General features: G+C 47.6%; 1 protein-coding gene across 1 annotated transcript in view; it reads left to right on the top strand.

Annotated features, from left to right (window-relative positions):
* The window catches only part of nid2a (nidogen 2a (osteonidogen)), a 38872-nt gene that overhangs the window by 16149 nt on the left and 12411 nt on the right, over nt 1–10312 (top strand). Inside the window, exons 8-26 of the mRNA XM_056588406.1 lie at nt 312–417; nt 686–819; nt 953–1058; nt 1184–1317; nt 1791–1896; nt 2302–2435; nt 2535–2640; nt 3292–3425; nt 3526–3631; nt 3957–4090; nt 4268–4373; nt 4585–4718; nt 4848–4953; nt 5391–5524; nt 5838–5943; nt 6446–6567; nt 6747–6852; nt 6975–7108; nt 7356–7461. Of these exons, the coding sequence (XP_056444381.1) occupies nt 312–417; nt 686–819; nt 953–1058; nt 1184–1317; nt 1791–1896; nt 2302–2435; nt 2535–2640; nt 3292–3425; nt 3526–3631; nt 3957–4090; nt 4268–4373; nt 4585–4718; nt 4848–4953; nt 5391–5524; nt 5838–5943; nt 6446–6567; nt 6747–6852; nt 6975–7108; nt 7356–7461 (2254 nt within the window). The remainder of the gene's footprint in view (nt 1–311; nt 418–685; nt 820–952; nt 1059–1183; nt 1318–1790; nt 1897–2301; nt 2436–2534; nt 2641–3291; nt 3426–3525; nt 3632–3956; nt 4091–4267; nt 4374–4584; nt 4719–4847; nt 4954–5390; nt 5525–5837; nt 5944–6445; nt 6568–6746; nt 6853–6974; nt 7109–7355; nt 7462–10312) is intronic.

The raw sequence follows: 10312 nt of genomic DNA, 5'->3' as shown, positions 1-10312 counted from the left end.
CCCCCCTATCGGTCCACCAGGAGTGAGGTGGGGGTCGGCCGACTACTCAGATGTATGTGGGGTAGATCCACCTCTGTGGCCGACCCAGTGGTGTATACTAACAGGCTGGGCCGAACTGTCCATCGTACATCTGGGCGGACACTCCCAGGTGTGATGTCACTAGAGGCTCTTAATTGCTAATCCATGTCCACGTTTGGCGGTAACGGAGGGGCCCTTCAATCGATCGGTTTGATCTACTTTGCCCGATGTTGTTATTTTGTGATATTTGATTGAATCCCGCACTTGGCCTGACGGATGCCTCCTTGTTGCAGTGCCATCGCTCCGCCGGTCAGTGCTGGTGCGTGGACAGTAGGGGGCAGGAGAGAGCGGACACCAGAACGGCACCTGGTACACCACCCACCGACTGTGACGAAGCAGGTCAGACTCGAACCGCCCCCCTCCCCCCCCCCCCCCCCCCCCAGGGTCCTTTGTTGTTTTCTCCAGAAAGCATCGCCTGGCGTTTTTTTACAGCCGACGGGCCCCCCTCTGAGTTTCTACGTTATACTCGATCGTAAACTTTCATGTGGTGCCGGCGATCGTAAAAAAATGTTATGAACTAGCGCACGAGATCGTAAACTTCCTGTGTTAATCAGTGCCTGGCTGTTATGCTTTTTTATGCACACATTATGCTTGTTTATCTCCTCAGAAGAGCCAGAGCGTCCCAAGACCCACTGCCAACACCACAGAGACAGAGTCCAGACCACCAGCCCAGAGGGGCACCCCCTTCTGGGGGTTTATGTTCCTGATTGCGACGAGGCCGGACAGTACAAAACCCAACAGGTGAAAAGACAAACACCTCAATGACAATTATTTCTCCCTTTGTCGTTCCTAACGATGGAACACAATGGAAAATGCCATTAGGGATGCACCGAAATACCGATTTTTCTCAACGTCCTGATGCTCCATACACTAGTGCCACGTCTCCACCGGCTACTGCTGGTGCGTGGACAGCCAGGGGCAGGAGCGAGCCAACACCAGGACGTCCCCTCGGGAATCTCCCGTCGACTGCAACAAACCCGGTAAGGGGCGTCGCAACAATACGATAAAGTCTCTCTTTTTGGAACCTCGATCCGAGCTCACGTCCACAATGTGTCCGGGTGCATGTGTTCTGTGACTGAATATTTCGGAACCTTCTTTGGACCAGATGAGCCGGAGCGTCCCAAGACCAGGTGTGAGCAGCACAGGGAGAGCCTCCAGACCACTGGCCCGGAGGGACACCCCATCGCGGGGGCTTCTGCCCCTCGGTGTGACGCCCGCGGAGAGTACGCACCGTTACAGGTCAGGGAAGCAGACGTGGATTTATCCTTCTCCCTTGTGGACTTTCATTGTTTAAAAGGGGCTGTAGGTTCGATTTAAGAGCTTGTGATTCAAATGAGAACCATGGATGGGTCATTAGTATTTGGCCTGTTAAGCCCTTTGAGACTAGTCTGGTTATTGCCAGACCAAGCTCGATCGTAGATTGCACGTCGGTCAGGGGAGTCTGCTGTCATTTATTTAGAATAAGAGGCGTGATCAACGGGACTAGTTCAACTGACGCTGAACGCGATTGGCTGCTTGCAGTCGCTTCCCTGCCGTCATTGTGTTAAACCAGCCAATAGCGCAATAGCGCAATGATTGGCTCCTGCAAAAACGTGCAGGGCGAACTCAAATCGCCGGCAGAATGGGCGGGGCTACCCAGTCTACTTTGAGAGTGTAATGATGATAAAGGGCTATACAAATAAAAAAAGTTGAATTAAATGTGTCTTCTCCAGTGCCACGGTTCCACAGGCCACTGCTGGTGCGTGGACATCTGGGGACACGAGCGCGAGGGGACCAGGTCATTACCCGGTACCCCGGCGACAGACTGCGATAAACCAGGTAAGGGAGTGCACCCGGGAGTGCATCCGAGTCTAAAATGGGGTTGTTTCACACACCCCTTTAGTGGTTCATGCTGGAAGGCTGCTTGAGAAACTACAACAGTGATATCACAACTTTGCCGTCTTTGAAGATTTGGATGGGCCTCTCCTTTCGGGAGGGCGATAGACAAGATGTACATTTGTTTGAACATCCTTCATTACTCTCGTAAACGTCCACCCTCTCGTCTTTGAGATTCAACGATGTCCGATGACTTCCTGGCTGAGGAACAGCTTAACCGGGACCAACGCCTTTTAGATCAGGATTCGCCCTGCTCTTTCCTCCCGGATGTGTCACTCCCTGATCAATGTAACACAAAAATACACATTTTCAAAAGTACAACTCTAACCGACGGTGCTCTCTAACCAGATGAGCCCGAGCGACCCAAGACCCACTGCCAACACCACCGAGACGGGGTCCAGACCACCAGCCCAGAGGGGTACCCCCTCGTTGGAGCTTTTGTTCCAGAGTGTGACGAACATGGACAATACAAACCACTCCAGGTACCGTGACTTAACATCATGTCATGTGTGTCGAAACTAGACCTCCATTTTGAAATATGAATCAACATGTTGATTATCGTTTGTTGTCGTTCATCGCAGTGCCACGGTTCCACCGGCCATTGCTGGTGTGTTGACAACGGCGGGCAAGAGAGGCAAGGAACTCGGACATCAGCCGGTACACCCAACACAGACTGCAGCAGACCAGGTACAACGCAGGCCCACGGCCTAATATCCATCACTTCAATTCAAAAATATGTGCAAGACAAATAGAGGAATCGAAACGACGTTTGTCTCTGACCCACGGTGCAATAAGTAGAAAAGGATAAAATTAGGTAAAATGAAAAAAATAAGTAATATTTACATTAAATAAATCCTAAATAGTGCAAAATTATTCTGATAGTGCAAAGGTAAGGTCATTACCCGGTACCCCGCCGACAGACGGCGATAAACCAGGTAAGGGAGTGCACCCGGGAGTGCATCCGAGTCCAAAATGGGGTTGTTTCACACACCCTTAGTGGTTCATGCTGGAAGGCTGCTTGAGAAACTACAACAGTGATATCACAACTTTGCCGTCTTTGAAGCTTTGGATGGGCCTCTCCTTTCGGGAGGGCGATAGACAAGATGGGCATTTGTTTGAACATCCTTCATTACTCTCGTAAACGTCCACCCTCTCGTCTTTGAGATTCAACGATGTCCGATGACTTCCTGGCTGAGGAACAGCTTAACCGGGACCAACGCCTTTTAGATCAGGATTCGCCCTGCTCTTTCCACCCGGATGTGTCACTCCCTGATCAATCTAACACAAAATTACACATTTTCAAAAGTACAACTCTAACTGACGGTGCTCTCTAACCAGATGAGCCCGAGCGACCCAAGACCCACTGCCAACACCACCGAGACGGGGTCCAGACCACCAGCCCAGAGGGGTACCCCCTCGTTGGAGCTTTTGTTCCAGAGTGTGACGAACATGGACAATACAAACCACTCCAGGTACCGTGACTTAACATCATGTCATGTGTGTCGAAACTAGACCTCCATTTTGAAATATGAATCAACATGTTGATTATCGTTTGTTTGTCGTTCATCGCAGTGCCACGGTTCCACCGGCCATTGCTGGTGTGTTGACAACGGCGGGCAAGAGAGGCAAGGAACTCGGACATCAGCCGGTACGCCCAACACAGACTGCAGCAGACCAGGTACAACGCAGGCCCACGGCCTAATATCCATCACTTCAATTCAAAAATATGTGCAAGACAAATAGAGGAATCAAAACGACGTTTGTCTCGGACCCACGGTGCGATAAGTAGCAAAGGATAAAATTAGGTAAAATGAAACGGTATATAAAAAGAAAAAGTAGAAAAAGTAAATGGATTGAGTTGTGCAACATGAGGAACATTATGGGTTTGAAGTCCAGGGTTCTTACAGATGAGCGACCGCACATGCGCAGTAAATGCGCCATTCTTACGTTCATACTGAAATCGTAACCCCGAGCTTACGTTGCTTTGCTTCGCCTTTGACCAGATGAGCCAGAGCGTCCGAAGACCCGCTGTGAGCGCCACAGAGACAGCGTGGTGACCACCAGTCCAGAGGGCTATCCCATCACTGGAGCTTTTGTGCCAGAGTGTGTGGAACACGGACAATACAGACCACTACAGGTGACGACAGGTCCTTGAATGTTTTGTTTGACCCCCCCGTCAGACTTTGTTTTCAAAGAATCCCTTGATTCTTCATCTAATGTGAGTTATGTTGAGATGGTGATAGTGATGGTCCTTACTTCAGTGCTCTGCATTTCAGTGGTTTTCTGAAACATTCAACATGTTTATGTATTCCAGTGTCATGGCTCAACTGGGTATTGCTGGTGTGTGGACGGCAAGGGACAGGAAAGAGGGGGAACCAGGAGTCCACCTGGTACACCAACTGTAGACTGCAACAAACCAGGTAAGCAGGCTGGTACATTCGATTAGCAGTGGCAGTGGCAAAAGTAACACATCACTTAAAAACTGAACAGAAATACTTTTTTTCTAGCTCCGCTCTGTCTCTTGAAGTAAACGCTGAAACTTGATCTTGTCTCAACATGTGACATAAGAGTTTAGGGTAATATTCTTAATTGATTTGTAAGGGTTTGATTGTTTGTGTATTTATCTACCAGATGAGCCGGAGCGTCCCAAGACCCACTGCCAACACCACCGAGACGGGGTCCAGACCACCAGCCCAGAGGGGTACCCCCTGCTTGGAGCTTTTGTTCCAGAGTGTGACGCATACGGACAATACAAACCACTACAGGTAACTCACCATCCACTGGTGAATTTGTTTAATGATTTTGTTTCGTCTCCGACTTCCTTTGTTCATTTATTCCCTAGTAGACTGTCTTGTTTCGATGATTTGTGCTTGTTATTATCCTCATTATCTCAGTGCCACGGCTCTACCGGTCATTGCTGGTGTGTGGACGATAGGGGGCAGGAGAGAGTGGGAACCAGGACCCCAGCTGGTACACCGACCATCGACTGTGACAAACCAGGTGAGAAATCTGACGGGTAAACTCAGTAGAGCACATTGTGTTTAACATCCCAACTAGGGATGCTCTTATATGCAGATGACACTCTCCACGCTAGATGACACGCTAGAGGGCCAAAGCAAAGGAACGCTGGCAGGGAAAATGGACATTCAACATGACTGCATTACTATAAGTCTGGAATTGCAGAACATTGAAAATGTTAAGTTATGGTTCACACATATTTCAGGATATAAGAACATTTTAGACTAAATGGAATGTATCATTTTTAAAATGTTAGCTGGGACAAATCATTTATTGAGACCTTTTCACCTTTGCCTGGCTCGAGGTTAAGAATGGCTCATATTAAGCCTGCTCAATATGCGACATTTGTAATGATCTACAAAAAAACACAGCCATAACTTTCATTTTTTCCCCATGTTTGATATTTCTTTCCGGACCAGTGGAACCCGAGCTTCCTAAAACCCACTGCCAGCACCACAGAGACAGCGTCCAGACCACCAGTCCTGAGGGATATTCTATCCTGGGTGCTTTTGTACCACAGTGTGATGCTAATGGACAATACGTACCACTACAGGTCCGGATTCATTGACACAAGAGTTTTCACTAGCATTCAATTGATTTCAACATTTTCATTATCACCTCTTGCTTAATTTTGAATGTTTTATAACAACAAATTCAACCTACTCGAGAAGTCTGTTACTGGCGTGCAAACTGATAGCTAAGCCCTGTATCTAGCAGGCTTAACCAGCCTGATAATATTCTGGGATACTTCCAAATGTTTTACATGCAATTTTAGTCTATCACAAGCATCTTTGAACCCACGGAAATCTTATATACCATTACGTGTAATTTATGCTAATCATTGAGGTATCATGATTTTATTTTAGTGCCACGGTTCTACCGGCCACTGCTGGTGTGTGGACAATGCTGGTCAGGAGAGAGCAAGGTCCAGGACTCCACCTGGTACACCGCCAAAAGACTGCGACAAACCTGGTATGGAGATACTGATCAAGTGTCCTGTGATTGATCACTGGCCTGGCTGTGTAGCTTGAAGGGGGGATGAAGTCCACTCATTAAATGGGCTTGAAGAAATAGAAGGAAAGCAATGGACGGAAAATACATGAGAGTGCAATGGATTTGATTGAAAATCGTTTTCTGATGCTTATTGCACACCTTGAGAACCCTTGATAACATCATTGGAAGCAAGTTTAGATGTCTTTTGTCTATTTACTTTTACCAATTTGACTTTTGGGTGACTCTGTATTAACAGAAACACACACACACGGTCACGCAAAAAGTATCTGAATGATCAACATATTGCGCTCTCTCTCTCTCTCTCTCTCTCTCTCTCCCTCTCTCTTGCTCTCTCTCTCTCTCTCTCTCTCTCTCTCTCTCTCTCTCTCTCTCTCTCTCTCTCTCTCTCTCTCTCTCTCTCTCTCTCTCTCTCTCTCTCTCTCTCTCTCTCTCTCGCTCTCTCTCTCCCGCCCTCCCTCAGATGAACCCGAGCGTCCAAAGACCCACTGTGAGCAACATCGGTACAGCACCACTCGCGAGGGACCTGCTCCTGGAGCTTTTGTTCCTGATTGTGACGAAGATGGACAGTACAGACCCCAACAGGTCAGTGTTTGGCCACATTGCGGGGTCTGACAGAGCTCTGCTATCCAGCATATATTTAGGTGGACACGCCAACTTGTCAGAAGAGGCAGATTTTCAAAACGGCTTGTAGTGGCTAATCACACTTACACCTGGTGGAATAATATGGGACCTTTACCAAACCTAATCTTTTGTTGTCACAGTGCCACGGCTCCACTGGTCATTGCTGGTGCGTGGATCAACAAGGGCAGGAGAGAGCCGGTACCAGGACAGCGTCTGGCACACCTCCCAGAGACTGCTACAAACCAGGTGAGACCAGGCAGACGTAGGAGAAGCCGATGCTCCTGACCTGAATCGTCAACCTCTTGTTAAACGTCTGGTGACAGGATGTGAATATTTGTGAATTCGTCCCCCGTTTTGTCTTTGACCAGATGAGCCAGAGCGCCCCAAGACCCCCTGTCAACACCACAGAGACGGGATCCAGACCACCAGTCCAGAAGGACACCCTCTTCTGGGAGCTTTTGTTCCCGAATGTGATGCAGAAGGACAGTACAAAACCCATCAGGTGAACTTCCCCGGCATGGTAAAGTTCTTGAAAATCGGCCTCTTCTGACATCACAAGTGGGCGTGTCCACCTAGCATGGGACAGTTGTTGGCCATCGGCACCTCTGAACAAGATGTCCTCTTCATGCAGATACTAAAGAACAAAATACGACAATATGATTTTCGCAGGTTTTCCCCTTCATGTTTAAACCATTCAAAATGTACAGCGTGTCGAGTCAACACTTTAACAAATTGGTATCCTTTTACAGTGCCACGGCTCCACTGGTCATTGCTGGTGTGTGGACAATAGGGGGCAGGAGAGGGCGGGAACCAGGACGCCAGCTGGTTCACCGAAGAAAGATTGCAACAAACCAGGTGAGTTACACCAGTGAGTCTCTTTTTTCCCGGCCTGAGAGGTCTTGAGGAACTGGGAGAACATGTGGAAGTCAAACTGCCTTTTTGAGTCTAAATGATCCCCCGGGGACACGGGTATACCTTGGAATCATCTATCTGTCGGAAAGTAACCAGAGAGCCGAAGCATGGTTCTGATTGGTCACACGAGGACACGATCCCATGCCTGCTTCGTGCCACATTCCGACTTGTGATTTTCCCCCCGAGTGGGAAACATCCCTCGACCCGTGTTTCGCCTGATGCCCCTCCCCCCCAGGGGGGCCAATGGAGCTGTCTGGGACTATTAACATTAGTGATGTCATCATCGGAAAAGTGTGGAAACAACTGTGTCCGTCGGTGCTTGTCCTTGATTATCTGGAAAGCTGTCGGCTTTCCGACGTTAAGGATCTCATTCGGGATATTTTACCCCTACCTCGTCGACTGAGGAAAGGGCGTTGCATAGAAAGATGAGCCTTTGTAAAACGGAGGAAGACGCTAAGTTTGCCGTCACAGTATGGTGACAAACTTCACTCCGACATAATAATGAGGCTTTTTGTCGTTTTCAGTCACATGGGACGTAAATTGTGGGGAGTTAAAGTGCAGTAGAATCAGAGGGCGTAGCCAACAGTCAGACATGAATAAAACATCATAATCGATCAGGCAAAAATCTAAATTTCTGATTCGGAAATGTGGGACAATTTATGTCGGATAGACATTAAACTACCAATTTTCAACCCGAACCGCGCGGGGCAGGGTTAACAGACCCCAGTTAATACATCGCAGGAGAGGTCTCTGTCTCCTGCGATGTGTGCTGTTGTGTTGAAGGAGGAAAAGAATTGAACCACATTTAAACCTGACGCACACAAACCCAACATATTCATACACACCCAAAAGAAAAACACAACCTTTGACATTAAGACGCAGAATATTAACAGCCCTGAAGATCCACATGGCCCAGTCTGCCTTCTCCTAATGGAGTTAACGTCATTAAATTGTACTTACGACAGCCGCAGACATTCAAAAGTGGCTGTTTAGTGGTGAGAGCGGCGTGCCAGCTGTTGCCAAGGCACCATATAAAACAAACACAAGGCCACCCGAGTTAGGAGCAGCTTAGCGTCGAAGCCATGTGCAAAACACAGGCATAGACAAACACGAGTGCGTTAGCACAAGTTTGAAAATGAAAGCCAGGGTTTATTTTTATTGTATACAGCTGATTTAAATGAGTGGACTTAAGCTGCAGGGAGGTTGGCACCACCACGGAGACGGACTCGGCAGTCAGGGAGGGCCTCCAGGGGTGGGGTGGGTACGTTAGAGGAACCTTCGGCTGGGTGAAGTCCAATGGCCCCCGACGTTCGGAGATGGTTTAGTTTTATGACACGTGTCGAAAGGAACCGCGTGAGGCCCAACTTTTTTCCACTCTCGTTTTGGCCCAAAACTGGCTAACAAAACAGCCCATCTTAGGAAACTGTGTGTTTACGATTAATTTGGGGAGTCGTTATCATTATTATTGTGAATCACTATCCATTGATGTTTATTAATATCCATGCTTGAGATTCATGTCATTTCCCCTGCCAACCAGAAATGTAAACATGACTGGATTGAGCTAGGTTAAACAAGACTTTATTTACAAAATACGTTTTAAGCGTTTACAGTGTTGACAATGTACTCAACAGTGATAAAACTAAATAAGTGTGCAATAAAAAACAGACATACACGGTACGTCGGCACGCTCACGGACGCTACATTCAGCATCCCGGCTGCGTGTTCTAATGGTGCTTTAAAGGGCATAAATCCTTTTGTTAGCATTAGGACCCTTCAACGAAACGGGCACAGCTAATCCGGCCAGGACACGTTCTTCAGAATAAAGGGAGGGAAACGGCTTTGCTCTTGCCGTAATTACTCAACGTTAATGCCAAGCGCTTAACATGTAACCGGAAGGTTGTTTTTGATCCATGGCTCCTCCTAGCTGTGTCGTGGTGTCCCTGAGCAAGACACCTCACCCTAGCTTCTCCCGACGAGCTGGCTGTCGCCTTTTATGGTTGACTCTACCATCAGTTTGTGTATGAAGCGAGTCACTTTGGATAAAAGTGTCTGATAAATTCCCAAAATGTTAAAAGGTTCTCTAAGGGATTCCTCCCAGAAGGAGGGCCTATGGATGATATTGAAGTTGTAAGACATATCACATGAGGGTGCTAGGATTTAAAGCCCAGCTTCCCCACACACCAACCTGCTTCTTAAAGCCTGGCTGTAAGACGTGTTGGAAATCTAATAAACAGCTGTTGTTGACAATTAAGACAATTAATTGACAATTAATTGACAATTAATTAATTGGGATTGTGGGGAGGATTTTCAAAAGTTAGAAAAACAAGAGAGATGGCGGACTATGAGCTGTCCATTGTTTCACCTTTAGACCTCGCACGTGATTGGACATCCAAGCGTCCAATCCCTTTTTGGCAGATGTGTTTTGCGTCATTCATTTTGGACACGACTGTTGTGGTGTGTGTGGTGTGCGTTTGTGTGTGTGCTGTCTTCGTCACGATACTGCGGCAGATGGATTTGCGCAATGCTATTGGCATGGACATACACACTCGCGGTCGTGCACATGTGTGTGTCCAGCCTGCTGGACACTCCTCGGTGGTTCACATGGTTTAACACCAGGTCGAGAATCCAGCTCTGCCAAATCAGGTCCATAAGAAGAAATGACTGTATACTAGAAGTGAATTAGTACTGAATCCAGCTCTGCCAAATCAGGTCCATAAGAATATATTACAGTATACTAGAAATGAAATTAGAAATAGTGGATTGTTTGGGGGTGCGAAAAATGTGAATTAATAAA

Source organism: Gadus chalcogrammus, chromosome 4 (genome assembly GCF_026213295.1).
Source record: "Gadus chalcogrammus isolate NIFS_2021 chromosome 4, NIFS_Gcha_1.0, whole genome shotgun sequence".
NCBI lineage: Eukaryota > Metazoa > Chordata > Actinopteri > Gadiformes > Gadidae > Gadus > Gadus chalcogrammus.
Note: the sequence above shows the minus strand (reverse complement) of the source record. Positions and strands in the feature narration are given on the sequence as shown.